Source organism: Myotis yumanensis, unplaced genomic scaffold (genome assembly GCF_028538775.1).
Source record: "Myotis yumanensis isolate MYYU_CA2020_CCGP unplaced genomic scaffold, mMyoYum1.0.hap1 SCAF_3, whole genome shotgun sequence".
Taxonomy (NCBI): domain Eukaryota; kingdom Metazoa; phylum Chordata; class Mammalia; order Chiroptera; family Vespertilionidae; genus Myotis; species Myotis yumanensis.
In genome coordinates this window covers 73,727,229-73,748,330 of record NW_027223754.1, presented here as the reverse complement: position 1 = coordinate 73,748,330, position 21,102 = coordinate 73,727,229, and the positions used below count along the sequence as shown (strand labels likewise).

Below are 21,102 nucleotides of genomic sequence, written 5' to 3'. Positions count from 1 at the left end.
ATGCCCCCTGAGCTCTGAATGAGCACTGGTCTATCCCAGCACAATAAATTTAGGACAAATATTCCAGGGATTTCTGTATCGCATTTCTGCCTACATATATCTCTTAAGACATAAAACTGGTGACTAACCTCCTATGTTCAAACTATAGCATTTCTGAGACCACCAACTGAGTTCTGATTGTTTAAGAAATAAACTGGGAACTTATCTAACCCTCATGTAGTAGAAGGAACAAAGCATTCCTTATGAATGTAAGAATGGGAAGATGTGAAATGTTAAATATGTTTTTTGAGAAGAAAAAAAAGAAAGTGTAACATCTTTGTTCAATAAAAGATCAAATGTATTATTTTATGTTATAAATCATTATATGTAAAAAACATTAATTTATGTATGGATTACAATTCATCTATATCCGATTACATTTAATTGCCTTATGTAAGCAAAGCTTTGTCATAATCAAAATTCCATGCTTTCTCAAGACATAGTTTAACTTCTGCCTTAAAAAAAAAAGTCATTAGCAGTGAAGCAGTAATTTGGCAAAGTGGGAGTTTCTAGTAAAGTTTTGATTTGAAGGACACCAAAAGGTCAGCTTGTTCCAAAAAATTTCTGTATGGCATGGCAAAGGGAATATTTTACTAGAGCTTGTCCTTCTCCTATTATGATAATATAATTTATTAAATTATATGAACTATTTATCATCTTGATTTCTATAGAGACAAGAAATCTGACAGGTTGAGGGTCAATAAAATTGAATGGAACACAGCAAAGACAAGATCTTGAGGGCAGTGGAATTTTTGACCATAGATGACATGGCTGGGGCAATGTCACAGAAACCAGCTACCATGGAAATCTCAATCTTTCTATTTAATTTAGTAAACATAAATTATGTGGGGGGGCGGTTTCCCCATTAATTTTCTGGAGTTTTTGAAAAGTTAGCAGAGAGGGAATTAAGAAATCAGTAGTCTATTTCTTCTAAATGTGATTTGGGTTTTTTTAATAAGAAGCATTTCATTTAATTAAAAAAGTAGGTTGTGCCTAATGGAATCTGAGGAAGCCCGAGTATTATAAGATAAAACTATAATTCAGTGTAAATCTCTTCTCTTTAGTTTGAAATAAACTATGAGTAGTACTTGAAATGGTTTTAAGAGGTAGAAAATCCAATCCAAACTGGCTAAAGAACTTATTGGCTCATGTAACCTAATTTCTTTATGTTTGGCTTGATCCAGGGGCTAAAGTAAATTAATGTATCTCTTTCAACCCTGCTGTCTATTGTGGGACATCATTTTAAGGCCCCAAATTGTGGCTTCTGGATCTTCAGGCTTATATGTTCCAAGGTCAAGTCCAGTAGAAAAGAGAAAATATCTCTTGCCAGTAACTCCAGCAAATATCCTAGATTTTATTCTTCTTGGACCAACTGGGGTCACATGCCCAGTCTAGATTAAATTACTCTCTAGAGCAGTGGTTCTCAACCTTCCTAATGCCGAGACCCTTTAATACAGTTCCTCATGTTGTGGTGACCCCCAACCATAAAATTATTTTCGTTGCTACTTCATAGCTATAATTTTGCTACTGTTATGAATCGTAATGTAAATATCTGATACGCAGGATGTATTTTCATTGTTACAAATTGAACATAATTAAAGCATAGTGATTAATCACAAAAACAATATGTAATTATATATGTGTTTTCTGATGGTCTTAGGTGACCCCTGTGAAAGGGTCCTTTGATCCCCAAAGGGGTCGCGACCCACAGGTTGAGAACCGCTGCTCTAGAGGAAAGCGGTAGTGTGACTGCACAGTCCTGATTCACACACTTTTTCCTGGAACAAAAGATGAAAGTGTACCTGAGAGAGAAAAAGGGATTCAGAAGAAATCCAAATATCATACTGTTAACAAAGGAGGGAGAATGACTGAGAAAATCAGTGGAGTCTACCCTTGGCCTTGGCAACTCAACATCAAAACACATCTTTCTTCACATGTGTAAACTTCTAAACATGCCTTAGCTGGGCACATAATGACACAAACTTCCTTGTGCACTCCTGCCCTTTCCCTAGGGCAGTGGTTGGCAAACCGTGGCTCGAGAGCCACATGTGGCTCTTTGGCCCATTGAGTGTGGCTCTTCCACAAAATACCACGTGCGGGTGTGCACGTATAGTGCGATTGAAACTTTGTGGCTCATGCGCAGATGTCAGGTTTTGGCCAATAAATTGTAAGGAATTTAATTTTATCAATAAATAATATCGTTATTAAGTATGATATCAAGTTTTATTCAACGTACCTATAGTTTAACTAAGACTTAAAACTTTAAGTAAAGTTTATTAAGTTAATTTTAGGGAACGTTGTGGAGTGAAAGAAGATGTAGTGTCGAGGATTGAGAAAGGTATGTTGAGATGGTTTGGACATATAGAGAGGATGAACGAAAGGAGATAGACGAAACAAGTATACAAGACGAGTGTGGATGGGAGAGTTGGAAGGGGTCGACCTCAGCGAATGTACCTCAATCAGATTGAGGATGTTTTTAGCAAAGGCCAGCTTAGGAGTACCCTAATTAAGTTAATAACAATGTACCTACCTATATAGTTTAAGTTTAAAAAATTTGGCTCTCAAAAGAAATTTCAATAGTTGTACTGTTGATATTTGGCTCTGTTGACTAATGAGTTTGCCGACCACTGCCCTAGGGCGACAACTCAGTGTTTGGTTATTACTGCATTTAACTCTAAATGGGAGATGTCTGGATGATGCATGTTTTTAAATAGGTCTGGATATAATGCTCATGACCTGACAATCTACAGATAAATGCAAAACCTAATCACTTCCAATGTACTCAAAATGCAACTATATGTTGAAACAGCTGATTTAAATTTAGAGCTTATGGGAAAAAGAAGATAGAATGTTTTTTTTTTCCTTTGAAACAACTGAGAGTGGTCACTGATTCAATAATGTGTATCATATACTGATGGATATTTTGCTTGGGAAATAAAATAAAATCCTTGGTCAGTCTGGTGGCCTCCAATCCTCTCTCTGAAAGGATCTTCTAGTTGAGTATCCTCCACAGACAATGAACATCAAGGAGCCTCCCTCTGATGGGTGAGGTCTTTACAGCAGCACACTTCCTGTTGATGCAAAGAAGGCAGGGGTGTGAGAGTCAATTGTGTTTCTCTCTTCCCAGCTCTGAATGCCCTGACTTACACTGCAGCTTGGAATGGCCATGATGGGAGTAGTTATACCACAGAAATCAATAAATGGCGTGAATCAAGGTCCCCTTTGCTGCAGCCAGTTCTACTATTTATCAGGACATTCCTGAGAGAAGGTCTAGAAATTAGGACGTGGGGGCTGAGCAATCAATCACTAACTTTTGTTTACTAAATTTTTGTTTACTGAATTTGATTATTTCTGTAGCAATGCAATTTAAAAATTTAGTTGAGTCTACAATTCCATCGGTTAATCGCCAAATCTGTTTGTCTTGTTAAATTAGAGTCTTTCAACTTAGAATCTGGGCAGGAGATTGTACTTCTTAGCAAATACCTTCAGTTTCTGCATTATTTGCCTAGACTTCAGTGTCAAGGCCATTATCTTGTCCTTTGTCTCACAGCACAGAGAACATATGGTCTGCCAGTGAAGATGCAATAACTAAGCAGCTTTTAGCCCCCAAGCTGCAAGCCCACTGAAAATTTGCAATTAGAATATTTATCCCCTTTTGCAAGTAGAGAATTCATAACAAAGGATGGTAGCATCAGACTTTTTAAAGTGCCAATTTGATCTCATGCTGTATTTCCCACCTTCTGCTTTGTTTGCATTTCTCTAGTTTGATGCAGAGAATTTTGTTTTTAAATTCAGATCACCAGACCCTCAGGCATATACACTGAGTGGCCAGATCATTATGACCACCTGACGTTTGTAGGCAAATTAGCTATAATTTCACGCTAAAGTTGCTAGAGGGATGGACCATTATAAATAGGGAAGCAGGTTGTTTACCACGACAGTAGCAGTGATTTTTTTCTGAAAGTATGGGTAAACAATGCGATTTAACAGCCTTTGAACGTGGGATATATTTGAACGTGAGTGGCCAGATTATTATGACCACCCCATCAGTACTTCGTTGGGCCACCTTTTGCCTTCAATACTGAGGAGATTCTTCTTGGCATTGACTCCACGAGATGTTGAAAGGTGATGCGAGGAATCTGACACCATGCCTGATGAATAGCACTGTCCAGTTCTGTGAGATTTGATGGTTGTGGAACCAGCTGCCTGATGGCTCTTTTAACTTCGTCCCACAAATGCTCAATTGGATTGAGATCTGGTGATTGTGGGGGCCACCTAAGCAAGAGAACATCTCCCTCATGTTCTTGAAACCACTCCTGCACAATACAAGCACCGTGGCATGGCGCATTGTCTTGTTGGGAGAAGCCATCTCCATTGGGATACGCCATCAACATGATAGGATGAACTTGATCGGCAACAATACTTAGGTATGTTGTGCTATTCAGACGTTGTTCCACATGAATTAAAGGGCCCAAATCGTGCCAGGAAAACATGCCCAAAACCATAACACTGCCCCCAGCAGCTTGAAGGGTTGTACTCATGCATGTGGGGTGCATGCGTTCATGCTGTTTCCACCAAATTCTCACTCTGCCATCTGCATGATACAACTGGAAACGTGATTCATCAGACCACACGACTTTTTTCCAATGCTCAACTATCCAATCCTTGTGTTCCTGTGTGAATTGGAGACATTTTATCTTGGTAACTGCAGACAGCAAAGGTGTTCAAACATGCCTTCGGCTTCCATATCCCATACGATGCAGTGTATGGCTAATTTGCCTACAAATGTCAGGTGGTCATAATAATCTGGCCACTCACATTCAAATATATCCCACATTCAAAGGCTGTTAAATCGCGTTGTTTACCCATATCTTCAGAAAAATATCACTTCTACTGTCGTGGTAAACAACCTGCTTTTCTATTTATAAAGGTCTGGCCCAATAGCAACTTCAGCACGAAATTATAGCTAAGTTGCCTACAAACGTCAGGTGGTCATAATAATCTGGCCACTCAGTGTAGTACATTGACAAAAGAGTGTCTCTCTGGGCATAGATACATTTTTAAAATCTTTCCAATGGGCCAATTTCTATGAAAGTTTTGTCTTTCTTGTAGAAAAAAATAAAGAGTATAGTGTCCTGCAAACCAAGTGAAAAATGTGCATCAGGGAGGAAGAAGTGCTCAACTATGCCCAATGTCAAGGCTGATAGATCGATGTGCTAATGTCAAGGCTGATAGCTTGAAAAGAACGAGGAAGGAAGACTGAACACTGGCTTTGGCAATATGCAGGTCTGTGAGCACCTTGACCAGAGCAGTTTCAATCTTGTAATGGGGGCAAAATGGACTGGGTGTGGCAATGGGATGAGAGGAATTGCAGGAAGTATTTGGTGAAGTTTTGCTGCAAAATAAGAACTTTGAAGATTATTTTTACTCCTGTGAAGTTTTTGATTGCCTGTCCCTGAATATATTTCCTTCCTGTAACTACTCTAGTGAGCCCTAACTTATTATCATTGATGGCAACTATTGGTGTAACAGAATGAGTTAAAAAAAATCTACCTTTTTTCAGTTAGTCAATAGTATAACAAGGATCTTAACTACAGCTATTAGTTTTGAAGTCGTGACAGCTAATATATTTATTGATTTGAATTGCTCAGAATCCCTGAATTTTCCTTTTCACTCATTCTAGAAAATTACCAGAAAACAGCTAACTTCCAATATATATGTGTATATGTATATAACTTATATGTGTATATAAATATGTATTGTATATATATTGCATATAAAGTTTTTTCATTACTAAAATTAAAAGAATACCTATATAATGCAGCAACAAGAAAAAATATACTTAATAATTACTTTGAGGTCTAATGAATAAATATGATATAAATTCAAGGGTACTATCTATTTACATTTTTATCTATTACATTTAATTTTACTTATTAATACTTACTGGGAAATCTCATTTTACTTTGTTAAAGTCAGAATAAGCAATTTTTAAGCTATCATCTGCTGGAAGGTCTAAATTCGAGGATAAATGAATTTACTTAGGCTTTATTAAGAGCCTTGGATTTTAAAAGCCTTACAGTTTATATCTAATAAGTTTCAAACCCCCCACTATTTGTAGATAGAGTGCGCACTTCAAAGTAATACCATATTGGCTATTTGCTGACATTCCTGAAAATAGCTTAAGTACAAGAAAAAATGAAGAGCAGTGATAATGGAGGGAAGTGGTGAAACAGCATTATTTAGCTCAGTTCTTACCTCCTTCTTCGGTATGCTGATTTTAGTAGTAGAAACTGTTTTTAGTGTTACTTTGCATTTCCGTGTGGAGGGGAGGAACGTATCTTCATTCCTTATAGGACCAAGAAGTTGGCATGAGGGGAAAGGCAAGGGCCATTTTGCTCTATTTCAGAAACACTCTCCAGTTCCCCTGAGAAGGACTTCCGACTTCTCTGCTCTGCACATACATTTCCACTTCATTCAGCGCCTGTCCTGCAGTCAGGACTGTAGCTTCAAGCAGCTGGCAGCTCATTATTACTTCTGTCAGGGTCATGAATAAGGTAAACTTATATCCAGTCTATTATCCAGATTGAATTCATCCTCAGGGTGAGTTTGATACTGAAAAATACACAATGCCTCAAGCTCCTGGCCCTGTACCAGGAGCACAATAAGATTCCACACTGAGTTCATCTCTTCTCCTGCATACTGACCAGGTCACACTTCTGAGTGTGGCCTTTGCTGTGTGAACCCATGGGCGCATATTTAGGAATACTGACTTTCACATTATTTAGTAGAGGGCTAAGCATAATGCCAGTACTGTTACATAAGAAAAAAACAATAGAATAGTATTTCTCCATGATTCTTACTTCTTTACCACTAATCACCATTTCTAAAGGTATTACATAGTACATATATTTTGAATATTTCATATATATAATAAGGCATATTGTCTACAATGGCGATAACATATTCATTTTCATATTTAAATTTTAACAAATTAAATGCACCCCCATATTAATAGAGAAAAGTTATGGGAAGTGAATTTGGTATAATTGGGTAACTATTATGGTGTTGGTCATCATTTTGTGGTTTTGACGATGTCCTAAAACAGGTGGCAGTATTGAGTCAGATAATATCTCTATGGATTCCTTTTATTACTGCCCATGATGCAATGGAGAGTTGTTGAATAATATTCATAAGTACATGAAGTTCTTTTAATCCGGAAAGAACAAATGGTGTCACTATACTAATTTCAGTCTATTAGTCTCATCTAACCCAGAGTAAATATTTCAAGTTAATCAGACGACGGCAAATATTATGTTCAGTAACCAATGTTTATTTAGTACTTGCTGTGTAACAGGTATGGTATGTGTATTTTATCTCATTTACTCTTCCAAGTAATCTTGTTAGGACAGTCCATTTGGAGATAATAAGGGTCAGAAGCTAAGTAGCGATTCCAGTACCACAGTGATAATAAGAGGTGGATTCGGAATTTAAACCTGGGCGTCTATCTTCCAAGTCCATACTGTTGACCACCAAGCTCTGTGACCATGCTGGGTAGTAAAAGGATGAAATAATGGTTTAAGTACCCCACACTGTGAAAAGAGAAATGCATGGATAAATACAGAAATGATATCAATATGGTACTGTGGGAACTGTAGGCAATGGATGTACAACATGACATGTGAACAGGGAGGCAGGAGGCAGCAGTTGTGTCTGGGTAAATCAGGTTCCCAGAAGTGAAATCTCAGGCACAAAGGAAAACAGAGGTATTTGAGGCTAAGGGCACAGTAAGTAAAGAGTCACCAGAGGAAAAGACATTAGCACATATGGGAATCCTGCAAAGTTTGGTATTGGGGTAGAGGTGCTTGTGGCAGGAGCACAAGAACTAAACATGGCGATGCTCTGAATTTACTGTACTGAATGAGTGAATATTAAAACAGTCTGTAAGGATCAGGGAGCATAAGTTAGAGGTTAAGTGACTAAGACAGGACTTATGACTTGCTAAATTTTAAGCTAAGTCTATTTCTCTAGTTATTTTAATTACTTTGTCAGCATCCTTCAGAACACATTCTTTCTGTAGATATTTTGTTTCAGGTCAACAACTCTGGGTGCATTTCAGCTAATGCCTCATTATTATGCTAACTGTATTTTCTTTGTTGAAACTCTGTATTACAGTTTGTTACTATATGTGGTAGGGTATGATTTGGCCTTGCCGAACTCTGGGCCATTACCAGTGGCTTCAGATTGAAAAGGGTTATTTTGAGGTTATATACTGACACCACAAAGGATTGAATTATTTATGACTTTAATATTCACAAGTGTTTCTAGCTTAGGATCCAATATACCACTGAATATTATCTGTCAACAAAACACTGCATCTGTTCCATTTGTTGATGACTAATAAAACAAAGCAGTTTAAATTGCTGCTTTGAACTCAATAGGGGTTGAATTTCTGCCCCAAGTATCTCAATAATAGTAATAATAATAATAATAATAATAATAAAATAATTGTAATAAATATTTAAAATACTTATAACAAATAATATTTGTCCTGATATTAATTAGCACCACTAAAAATGGATGCATGAAATTAACATGTACATCAATATCTATACTATATTACTATATTTATTAATTGTATTTTTGCATAATAGAGACTGATTTAGGGAAATAGGTTTCTTCTTCAAATACTAACTACAAGCCCCAGCTGCATTTCTGTAAAAAACCAGGGTCTGGCCCTAACCGGTTTGGCTCAGTGGATAGAGCGTCGGCCTGCAGACTCAAGGGTCCCGGGTTTGATTCCGGTCAAGGGCATGTACCTTGCTTGCGGGCACATCCCCCGTGGGGAGTGTGCAGGAGGCAGCTGATCAATGTTTCTCTCTCATCAATGTTTCTAACTCTCTATCCCTCTCCCTTCCTCTCTGTAAAAAAAAAAATCAATAAAATATATATTAAAAAAAAATCAGGGTCTAATATAAAACGTATTTTTAAAGAGTTATGAATGAACAACACCTCTATCTCATTTGACCACTTTTTCCCTTATCCTTACCTTCAACAAAGATTAAGAAAAATGAATATTAGTTATTATGAGAGAAAAGGTAGAATATTTTAAAATTCTTTTTTAGAAGGCATTCGAAAATAAATATATTGATAAATTTTCAGAATTAAACCAAATTGATGGAAAAACAACTCAGAGTTCAATTTTAAAATATATATTTTCTTGATTTTTTACAGAGAGGAAGGGAGAGGGATAGAGAATTAGAAACATTGATGAGAGAGAAACATTGATCAGCTGCCTCCTGCACACCCCCTACTGGGGATGTGCCTGCAACCAAGGTACATGCCCTTGACCGGAATTGAACCTGGGACCCTTGAGTCTGCAGGCTGACACTCTATCCACTGAGCCAAACCGGTTGGGGCTTAGAGTTCAATTTTAATCATTTTTAAAATATTTTTTTTCAAAACTATCAACATCAAAACCATCAATACTAAAATGGGTTTTTATGACCTCACAGTAATGCAGCACAGGGCATTTCTGGGACTAGTGCTAGGAAATGAAACATCTTACAGTATTAATTATTTTTCCCAAGAAACAGTGTTACATCTGGGAGTTGTTTTATTGACCAATTCAAAATAAAATAAGTCACAGATATATTCAATACTATATAAAATAAATGCTGAGTCATAGCACAGAATAAAGAAAATGATGCAAATCAGGTGCCTAGCACAGTGCCTGGCACATACATGTAGGCAATCTGTATATGTTAGTTTCTCATATTCCAGGTTTTGGTTACTTTGGCTGCCTTACATTATCACCCCATAATTTTATGGCTTAAAATAATAATAATCCGTTATGTTCTCTCATGGTTCCTGTGGGTGAGAAACCAGAAATCAGGGCACTGTCAGCTCAACTGTTTTCTGTTCCACAATGTCTGAAGAAGAGACAAAGACTGAAGGCTGAATCATCCGAAGGCTCATTCACTCACATGTCTGCTGGTCATTACTGTTTGGGTACCTAAATAAGGCTTGTTGGCTGGAACATATGGCCTCTCTGTGTTGCCTGAGGTCCCTCAAAATATGGTGGTTAAGGTCTAAGGGCAAGCATAAGATAGATACAGAGAGCTAGCGCAAGCGCACTAGAGCTGCCACACACACTACATCGAAGCTGTTTTGCCTTTTATGATCCCTAGCCTCAGATATCAAGCAGCCTTACTTCTGCCACATTTAAATGGCCAGATAGTTACAGAAATCCAAAGGGAGGAAATAGCAGCCTCACCTGTCAGTACAAGTGTGTCGCACTGTAAGAAGAGCATGTGGGATGTGGCATATATTGGTGCAGCCATCTTTGAAAATACAATTTTCCAACCTACCAATAATTTGAAATAATAAAATTACAATTGAAATTACAGAAATTAGGAGGGTCCAGGTGACTTTATAATGCAATTATTTGGAAATCCAATCCTCTGAAGAAAAAAACAGAGTCCCAGAAAAGTAAATAATCATTCAACTAGTTATTTTAGTGTCAGGAGTTGAACCCATTTGCTGAATCTTAATTCTATAGTAATTTACCATATAAATATTCCATAAATGTGTCTGAATTTGTTCATTATTAGAAAAAGGGCTTAGCCCTAGCCAGTTTGGCTCAGTGGATAGAACGTCAGCCTGCAGACTGAAGGATCCCAGGTTTGATTCCGGTCAAGGGCACGTACCTCAGTTGCATGGTCGATCCCTGGCCCTAGTTGAGGTGTGTGAGGGAAGCAACCAATCGATGTGTCTCTCTCACGTTGATGTTTCTCTCTCTGTCTCTCCCCCTCCCTTCCACTCTCTCAAAAATCAATGAAGCCCTAGCCAGTTTGGCTCAGTGAATAGAGCGTCAGGACTGTGGACTGAAGGGTCCTGGGTTCAATTCCCAGTCAGGGCATATGCCCAGGCTGCGGGCTTGATCCCCAGTAGGGGGCATGTGGGAGGCAGCCAATCAATGATTCTCTCTCATCATTGATGTTTCTATCTCTCTCTCCTCTCCCTTTCTCTCTGAAAGCAATAAAAATACATTTTAAAAATAACAATGGAAAAAATATCCTCAGGTGAGAATTAACAGAACAAATAATAGAAAAAGGGCTTAAAGTATTTAAAACTAACCTTGTTAAAAATTATATGAAAAATATGAATTATTGAAACTAATATTGGGAGAGGATGCTTCCCAGCTGTGGTTAAAATGTGTAGGCATGACTGATAAACAGGCTGGCTCATGACCTCCCTGACATTGACTTGCACGAGCTAGATGTATGGGGCAGTTTTCAGCAAGATGAAAGAGAGGACAGTGCCGTGTCTGTTCCTCAACCCTGTTTCATGCAGTTTCTTTTTTGAGCTTTAAGAAATCTGAGAGCTGAAGCAAAAGCTGTTTCAAAAGGAATCTGTGAGTCCAGTTGGTGTGGCTCAGTGGTTGAGCGTTGACCTCGGAACCACAGTTCGATTCCAGTCAGGGCACATGACCAGTAGGGGGCACGCAGGAGGCAACTGATAGATGTTTCTCTCTCATGGATGTTTCTCCCTTTCTCTCCCTAAAAAATAAATAAAAACATATTTGTTTTAAAAAAAAGAATCTGTGATACCCACAGAGTAAGCAGAGATGCTCTGGGTCCCAGGTGACCCAGTACATCCAGGATTTGGAGAGGGGCAATCCCCATTTTATGCACAGGACACAATTGCTGCTTGACATACTGAGGTACTGCAGGTTTGGAGGCAGTAATAAACAATCTCCTAGACATAGAAACAGCATTTTTAGAGAGTTCATGGGGGCAATTATAATATCCAAGTACTGTCCTAGTGGGTTGTGAGTCAGTGGACAGAAATAAGAGGCCAGACAGAAGACAGTGGAGGGCTATTGCTGCTCATGTGTCACACAGCTCCTGAGAAATCCTTGCAACACTAGGATTAATTATTGTGGGATGGGGGCAGGAGGGGTACTCAAATAATGCTTAAGTCCTATAGTTATGTTGTGAAGTGACAGTAAAATTGGCACATAAATACTAATGTAACCTCATTTGAACCCACAGGCAGATAAGCTCTATGAAAATTTGGATCACATGAATTATGTATAATTAACATTTAATTAGCAATGATTTTACTTCTTAAAATTTTGAAGGGTATTTGGAGGAATGATTTGGATAGTCTATGTCTAAAACTGAACTCCTATCTTCCCTTCACCCTGAGTCATGCAAGAAGCATTATAAAATTACTGTATTAATCAACTTAAAAAACATCATCTAACCACTTGAAAACATCATTATAGGGTTTTTGTTGTTGAAATTTAGAGATCCATAGCCTCTTCAATCTGCTGTCCTGTTTATATTTATTTGTTGCTCTTCCCAGAATCCTAACCTCTCTTTTCTCACTTCCAAGATTTCTTATTCCATCCCAAATGGCAGCTTTAGCTTACAAAAATCAGACATACAGCTGCAATGGTGTGTGCAGGTGGAGTGGGGTTGAGTAGGTAGTGGAGCACGGAAACTTCTTATCAGAAATGTAGGCTCAAATCCTGGCTCTGGCATTGACCAACTATGCAAATTTGGGTCTGAGTTTCTGCATCTGCAAAAGAGGGATTATACACACACTATCCCTAATAGGTTGTTGTTAAGATTAGGTGCAACCACTGTGAAAAACAGTATGGAGTTTCCTAAAATATTAAAATGGAACTCTCATTTGACTCAGTGATCCCACTTCTAAGACAATATCCTAAGAAATCAAAAAGAATATATGTACCTCTATCTTCATAGCAGCACAATTTACAATTGCTAAGATTTGGAAATAGCCCAAGTGGATTTAAAAAACTGGTACATTTACACAAGAAAATTCTATGTAGCTGTAAAAAAGAAAGAACTTGTACCATTTGTAACAGCATGGATGGACCTGAAGAGTATTATGCTAAGCAAAATAAGCCAGTTGGAGAAAGGTAAGTATCACATGATCTCACTCATATGTGGAATCGACTGAACAAAATAAAGAACAAAATAGATCCAGAGACATAGAAGCATGGAACAGACTGTCCAACTTCAGAGGGAAGGTGGGTGGGAAGAGATTAACCAAAGAACTTGTATGCATATATGCATAACCATGGACACAGACAATAAGGTGGTGAAGGCCTGGGGTGGGGGTGGGGCAGGCTAGAGGAGGTTAATGGAAGGATGAGGGAGGGGTAAGAGGGGCATATATAATACTTTCAACAATAAAGATTTTTTTAAAAAAGATTAAATGAGCTAATACATAGAAAGGTACAAGGTGCATCTAAGAACTCCCATTACCTACGTCAGTTATGAGCCAAGATTTTCAAAAAAATAGTGCAAACTAGATAAAGCTGATCCTCCTACCACCTCCCTTTGTCCCTGCTCACAGGATCCTCTTCTGCTTGAGCTGACCTATGTCTGAAGATCTTTCTCCAGAAGTACAGCACAGATGTTAATTGAATAGTTTTGAAGAAGCAGGGGGGTAAAAAAGCCAAAGCTTTGAAAAGCAACAACCAACCTTTTATTTATTATTGAGACATTTAGGCATAAAAGTGAATGCAAATGAGTTTTATTTCCCCTGGGCTTAGAAAATCCCACTTCTAAGTCCTTCATAGCAGAACTTTTCAGTGGTAACTTCTGGCTAGTAATTTAGTGCTCTCACTATTTTTAGCCCTGGGAAGCCAGTGAAGAGATCTGGGCTGTGAGAGCAAACTCTCAAAGTCCAGCTCAACTTCTTTGGCTGCTAACATTCTCAGGTGAGGATTAACAATCAATCAATCAATCAATCATTCAATCAATAAATAGAATAGACAATAGTACCATTCAAGAACATATAAAATATATAGCACAAATCAAGTTAGTTAAAAATTAGTCATTTTATAGAAGTAAACAATTGCGTTTGAGCTGGGAGGGAAATTTCCATATTTTCTGGAGTGTTGGCTCGGGTTTAAGTGATTTTGGCCTTGCCTTTTCTGGGTAAAGAAGTAGCATCATCATTTTCTTACAATGTACAAACTACACATGGGAAGTGAACCAGCAACCTTTTGGTGCATGGGACGACACCCAATCAACTCAGCCGCACTAGCCACGATGACCCTTTTCACTTTAAAAGCAACTTATCTCTATAGAATTCAGAACTCAGACAATTTGTGTATCTGTTCATGTTTTCTAAAACCCGTCTTCTCATCCTGAAGTTCTCTCATTCTTGGAGGTGCACCTAGTGGTGCTATTAAATGTTTAATAACTGGCACTCCAGAAAAACAACAACAACAAAATAAACAAGCCCATTATCACTTCCTGTGGTATAAATACACCATGGATAACTTCAAGCTAACAACCTGATATGAATGCTGCGTTTTGGAGATGTGCCTGTTTGGCTTTCATGAGTGAGTAGGATCTGGTTCTATCACACCACTGGGTTAAAAAAATTAGTCGTTTTAATAATGAAAATATGGATTCACAGTATCATTCATAAGAGCTCAGGGGTTTGGGTGGACAGCATTTACTATGTATAAAGTAATTTAATGTTTTTATCCTCAGACAGACTATAAACTTCACAGGCAGGGCTAATGACTACTGATCTCACCTGCAGTGCCAGGCACAATGATTGGCTTATAGTGTGCACCAATAAATCCCTGTTGAACAAGTGACTGGTTTATTCATCTAGCCTCATAATTTTTAAAATATATTTTTATTGATTTGAGAGAGAGAGGAAGGGAGAGGGAGAGAAAGTAACATCCATCAGCTGTCTTCTGCATGCCTCCTATGGGGATCAAGCCGGGAATGTGCCCTGACTGGGAATCAGACTGGCAACCTCTCAATGCAAGGGACGATGCTTAACCAACTGAGCCACACTGGCCAGGGCTAGCCTCATAATTTTTAAAACTTATTTTTATTTGTTGAGACCTTTATTCAAATTAAATCTTTCCCCAAAATGCAGTGAATAAAACAGATAAAAGGAGTGCTCTTTTGCTTTGAGTAGGCTTGGGGGCCTAGATTCCTGCTGGCCGACCCTTCTCTTTGTCCACCACTATGGTTGTTGAGACACAAAGTGGAGCCACTAGGCTCCTCGGGAAATCCTTTGAAAATCACTGAACCAGTCTAACTGCTTGGTTTCCTTTCTATAATATTCATACCAACTGATCATCTAACAGAGGCTTGAATACCTCCACTGTTGGGGAACTCACTCTCCCTAGGGTGCTATTACTTTGGACTGCCCCCAGATTAAAATTTTTATTATATTAAGCTAAAATCTTCTCTTTAGTCCCTAGGACTACCATCTGGGACTGAAAAGAAAAGTTCTAAATTTCCTTCTACATGAGTCTTTCAATTTCTAAAGGTCGCTATAATAGTCCTATTTTTTCCCTACTTTCCTTTTATTTTTTTTCATATTGATTATATTTTGATTATATTAACAATAGAACAATATACTGTAGAAAGTAGAAGTATATTATATCAAGTATCATGTAATACAATAGTGACACAACTTGCTTTTCTTAGGTATTTAAAATGTAGTAATATAACATAATATAAAAATATAATATACATCCTATATAATAAAAACCTAATATGCTAAGTGTCTGGTCATCCAGTCAATCAATCAAAGCATAATATGCTAATGATATGCCAAGGCCGCTCAACCGCTCGCTATGATGTGCACTAACCACCAGGGGGCAGATGCTCCAACCGGTAGGTTAGTTTGCTGCTGGGATCCAGCCAATCGAGACTGAGCGAGATGGGCCAGACACGCCCTGGACCCCTCCCATGGTCCCTCCCTGGCTGGCCAACCTCCCTCGTCCCTCCCCGGTCCCAATTGTGCACTGGTGGGGTCCCTCAGCCTTGCCTGCACCCTCTCACAATCCGGGACCCATCGGGGGATGTCAGAGAGCCAGTTTCGGCCCAATCCCACAGGCCAGGCTGAGAGACTCCACTGGTGCATGAACTCGTGCACTGGGCCTCTAGTAATAATATAAAAAAATCCATATTCTTACTTGTTGATCCAAAGTGGTTGTATCAACTTCACTCAATAAACGTAACTAATATATTGTCATAATGCATTCTGTTCTTTTAAAGAAACAAACTTTACTGATAAAGCAAATCCCATTTGGCAATGACCCTTAGATCCATTACCTTTCTTCCCACTCCAACCAGGATTCTGAGTTTGTTGTGCATCCCTCAAATCTATTTTCATACTCCTACATGCATAAGTATGCCTCTATACGTCCAGGCATAAATATACCTGTGCTGTCCAGTATGTAGTCACTAGCAATGTGGTTGTTTAAATTTAAATTAATTAAAATAAAATTTAAAAAATCAGTTCCTCCATTGCCCTAGCCATATTCCAAGTACTCAGTAGCCATCATTGCAGAGCTCTGTTGGGTGCTTCAATTATTTTAATGTTGTTGTTTTTTAAATTTGGCATTATATTGTTGACATGCACCCAACTAATATATAGAGAAGTCTGGTGTATTCCTTTAAACTGACATAGAATATTTTATTTTATGAATATACCACATCATTATTATGTTTTAAACCTATTTCTCCCCAATTGGATATTGAAGTTGTTTTTATTCTTCTATTTTAAACAATGCTTCAATGAACATCTTTCTCTAGAATAAGTATCTAAAAGTGAAAATGCTCTATCATAAAGTATGCATGTTTTCAGTATTTCTAGATATTGCCAAAGTACTCTCCAAAGTGGTTTTATCAACTTCACTCGTATGAATAGTATATTAAAAAATAAATTTTCCCATATCCTCGCCAACACCTGACATTATCAGTTTTTGCCATTGGGTTAGGTAAAAATGGTATTTTATTGATATCTCATTGTTTTAATTTTTGATTACTGATGTGGTTTAAACATTGTCACATATTCACTGACTACTACTTTTTTTGTTTATTGCCTATTCACATATTTTGCCCATTTTTCTATGGAATTTTTGCCTTTTTAATGATTTGCGGTAATTAATCATATTAAAACTTGCTTTTATTCTGTTATTCCACCCTTTTCCATACATATACATACATGTGTATATATATGTATATGGATTTGTTATGTAAATATATCTATCTATATGGATAGACATCTATGTAGAGATATTCTGAATCATTTGAAAATAAGTTACAGATTTCACAACATAAATGTTTTAGCATAAAATTTTCAAGATTAAAGGATGCTACCACATCCCTTTAAGATTGAGGACTACATTTGTTATCATGTCTCCTAGGTCTCTTCAATCTGGAAGAATTCCATTCTTTTAAAAATTACAATGGCTCATTCAAACAATCCAGGCCTGGTTTCTTGTAGAATATACCACATTCTGGGTTTATCGTCCTTTTTCCTCATGCTTACTTGTTCTAATATCCCCTACACTTTTTAAATTTGTGCTTACATCTAGACCAGGGCTTCTTAGAAACCCTGGCACTATTGACATTTGGGACCAGATAATTAACTGTTGTGGAGAGGCTGTCCTGTGGGTTTTACAATGTTCAGCAGCATCCCCAGCCTCAACTCATTAGATGCAGTAACAACCCCTTCCCTGCCTGCCCTTCTCTGTCATTATGACAAAGAAAAATGTCTCCAGGCATTGTCAAAGTGCTCAAGGGGTTAAGGGGATGGGGAGCAGGGTGGGGGTCCACCCCCTGGTTGGGAACCACAGGCTAGAAGTTTGATGAAAATCAAGTTAAACAATTTTGGCAAGAATAGTTCTTAGATCAGCGGTTCTCAACCTGTGGGTCGCAACCCCTTTGGGGGTCGAAAGACCCATTCACAGGGGTCACCTAAGACCATCGGAAAACACATATATAATTACATATTGTTTTTGTAATTAATCACTATGCTTTAATTATGTTCAATTTGTAACAATGAATTTGGGGGTCATCACAACATGGGAACTGAATTAAAGGGTCACGGCATTAGGAAGGTTGAGAACCACTGTCTTAGATGATGTTTATTCCTAACTGCATAACACCAGTAAACACCAATAATATCAGATTGTCCCATTATTAGCAATTCTAGCTTTGGTCACTTGTTTAAGCAGTGATTTTTTTTAAAGGTACGTTTTCTATTTTATAAGGAAGTTATGGCCTGACACTTTGAAACCATGTGAAGATCCTGTGCCCAATCTTTCACCCAGTGGTTTTCGCATTCTCTGATGAACTTTGCCTGAATTATTTGTGGTTGATTTGAAAAATAGTGGTTTTCTAATTCTATTATTTGTTCTTCATTTAATCTCTAGTATTTCTCTGAAAGGAAATTTTTCATTCTCCCTCCTTTATTTTTAGTGGTACTCTGAACTCAGGCATTTTCTTTATCCAATTAATTATTGTAATTACTGTATTCTTTTTGATGCTAATATTGCCCCAACTTTCTCCAGTGGAAATCCTCAACCCGTTCTTTAAAACATATCCTAAAGCAAGAGAATTAATTGTTTTGTGGAGCTTTTAATTAAATTGTAAGCATCACACAATGGTAACTTCTTACTGTATTACCCACTGCACATGTGAACAAAAGTGCAAAGGCTTCACATTTAACCAGTGAAGAATTCTGATGATTAGAACAACCTATCATTTTCATAATTAACAAGTTACATTAAGATTCAGCAACCAATAAAAATTAGCAATTTAATTTTGAGTCATCTATTTACTTCAGAATTATCTTTTCCTGACTCCTAGATATGACGACTGGTGCCTATACATTGAAATACACTTTGTAGTATGTACAGTATATGGCCTTGTGTATACATCGCATACTACTGCAAATTGTAGGGAATAGGATAGGTGACTTCTGTTCCTAAAAGTGCTTGGGAATTATAATAGCATTAAAGCTCAAGAAAGCATCGCGATTTTAGAACTATGACTTTTGGGAAGCCGGAACGGCATAGCCCAGTTAAAATGAGAAAAATGTCTATTAAGGATCCAGCTCCACCCGGGGTAATTACCCCTTTCCTTCTGTAACAGTCGATTTCCTCCCCAGTCCCAGGAGCGGCTCTGACCAGATCGGCAGTCCGCTGTACATCTGTTGATGATGATGATGGCTTCCAAAGAAACCGCCGCGGTGATGGGATTTAAGTTCTTAACAGTCCTCACCCCGCGACTTCGCAGCGGAGGCCAGCGCCACTTCAATCTCTTTCCCGGGTGCCGCTGAGGTGACTGCCGAGGGTAGGGCAAATTTTTAGGGTGCGGGGAGCAGCGTGCCTCCTGATTGGCTGGCGTGGGCCTCGGCCGCCCAATCACACTAGCGTGTCTACCACGCTGCAACGTGCCGCCGCCGCGCATGCCCATTCCGGGACCAGCGCTTGCGCCTCAGCGTCCTGAGAGCTGAGGGCACCGGCTTATGGGCGGCGGGAGCCACGTCTGGGTGTGCCCGTGTCAACGTCACCGGGCCGCGCTGGAACCCGGTCAGGCCCGGTGGGAGAGCGACAAGAGAATCGAGCACTGACCCAACTGTCTGACTTTCCCACGTCCCTTAAGCGCAGGTTTCCTTGGGTCGGCCACGCACTTTCATCGTGGAACCGACCTGGACAATCCCGTTTCCCCGAGGGGACTGGAAAAAGACCCGCTGCATTCTTCCTGTGCGTCCAGGCAGACAGCAAAGCGGGCGAATGGAACGGGTCTTTAGAAGAAAGTAAACTTTTTTCCCCCCATGCAGCGTGGGCTTGGGAACCCCTTCCCTCGGAGTCTTCCTGCCTGAAACACGGCCTTATAAAAGCCGCCCTGGACATGATCCCTCGCGGCCGACCCGTCCATCTCGGCGCTGGCGTGTCCTGCTCGCCCGGAGCTGACCATCGGTCGGCGCTGGCCACGCGGAGGTTACTTTCTGCTCCCGAACTAGTTTCCAAGGCGTGCAACTCAGGAAAGTAACCCACACCGAAACCAGCCAGCCTCCGGGGAGGCAGAGTCTCGTGGTCCTTGCTACCCACTGGCCTCCCGCCTCCAGCCCCATCCCTGGCTGATCGCCGCCCCGGCGCGCAGACACCGGCCCCACGCGGCCGCTCGGAAAACGCGGCGGGCGGAACCCGCACGCGGAAGCGCCGGCCGCACTGAGCATGCCCAGTTGCAGGGCCGACCGGAGGAGTTTTTTTCTTTCTTTTTCTTTTCTTTCTTTTTTCTTTTCTTTTTTGTTTTTAGTCTTAAGTAGGAGGCCGTGCCCCCACCCCCACCGCAGCCCCCCAGCAGCCCAGGCCTAGGCAGCTACCATGGCCGAGGTCCCCGGCGCGGCGTTGTCCCAGGCGGGTTGGTAAGTGGTGAGTCCCGGCGGCCCCGGGCGCGGACCGGGGCCCCGGGCGGGCTGGGGCTGGGGGCGGTGGGGTGCGTGGCGGGGTAGGCGGAGGCCGCCGCCCGCCCCCGGCCTCTCCCCGGGCCCGCCGGCCGGCCGGCCCCGCCCCCGGCGCCACGCGGAGCCGACCGAGTCCCCCAGCTCCGCTCGGGGCGGCGGCGCGGCCTGGGCCGGGAGCGGCGGGCGGCGGGCCGGGGGGAAGCGGGGGCGCGGGCCGGGCGGCCGGGCCTGCGCCGGCCGCGGGGAGCACCTGCAGCGCCTCGCGCCTCTCCGGGGTCAGCAGCGAGGGCGGCGGCGGCGGCGGACCGCGGCGGGAGCGGCGGGCCCGCAGGAAGTTGAGGGCGGACGGAGCACAGCCCCTTCTTGCCCCTTATTTCTAAGCGCGGCGCCGACGGGGGTGCGGCGAGCCCCGTCACACACGCAACTTCTGAAGCTAAAAATGACCGCCTTGTCCACGCCTGCGGGTGCTCCGTAGAACTTTTTTGGAAGGGATGGAGGTGTTCTGACATTGAAATACGTTTCATGCTAAGGTTTTTGGGATCCGAAGCCAATAACGTGTGTTATAGGAAAGTAAGCGTGTCTGGAACTGCGGCCATCACAGTTGTAAACATAGAGTTTGATGCAGTCATGCTTTTCCAGGTCTGAGATGCGGGGTGGGTGGGGAGGAGGATGGAAGAGACTGGCCCCCGCTCTCTGAAGTTCACCATCTTCATGAAAAGGGGAGAGAGGGAGGCATGGAAAACGACCAGCACAAACCCGGAAAACAGTGGTTAATTGTGTCCA

The 21,102-nt window shown here is 40.5% G+C and overlaps 1 protein-coding gene and 1 long non-coding RNA gene across 8 annotated transcripts in view; one reads left to right on the top strand and one right to left on the bottom strand.

The window, feature by feature from the left end:
• Window positions 1-7,416: 7,416 nt before the first annotated feature.
• Window positions 7,417-20,192, bottom strand: LOC139006590 (uncharacterized). The gene is made up of 3 exons (XR_011470763.1): window positions 19,131-20,192; window positions 10,316-10,405; window positions 7,417-7,589 (listed from the first exon to the last, which is right to left on the bottom strand). It is a non-coding gene; the product is annotated as an uncharacterized lncRNA (long non-coding RNA).
• TDRD3 (tudor domain containing 3) overlaps window positions 19,497-21,102 on the top strand; it is a 183,093-nt gene continuing 181,487 nt past the window's right edge. For 3 of the 7 annotated variants that reach the window (XR_011470762.1, XR_011470761.1, XR_011470760.1), the window contains exon 1: window positions 19,498-20,280. Coding sequence is in view for 2 of the 7 variants with exons in the window: in XM_070408976.1 (XP_070265077.1) it covers window positions 20,240-20,280 (41 nt within the window). In the remaining 5 variants the exon portion in view is untranslated. Of the gene's footprint in view, window positions 20,281-21,102 lie in introns of all 7 variants that reach the window. The other 4 variants (XR_011470759.1, XR_011470758.1, XM_070408976.1 and 1 more) reach the window with 3 other exon arrangements.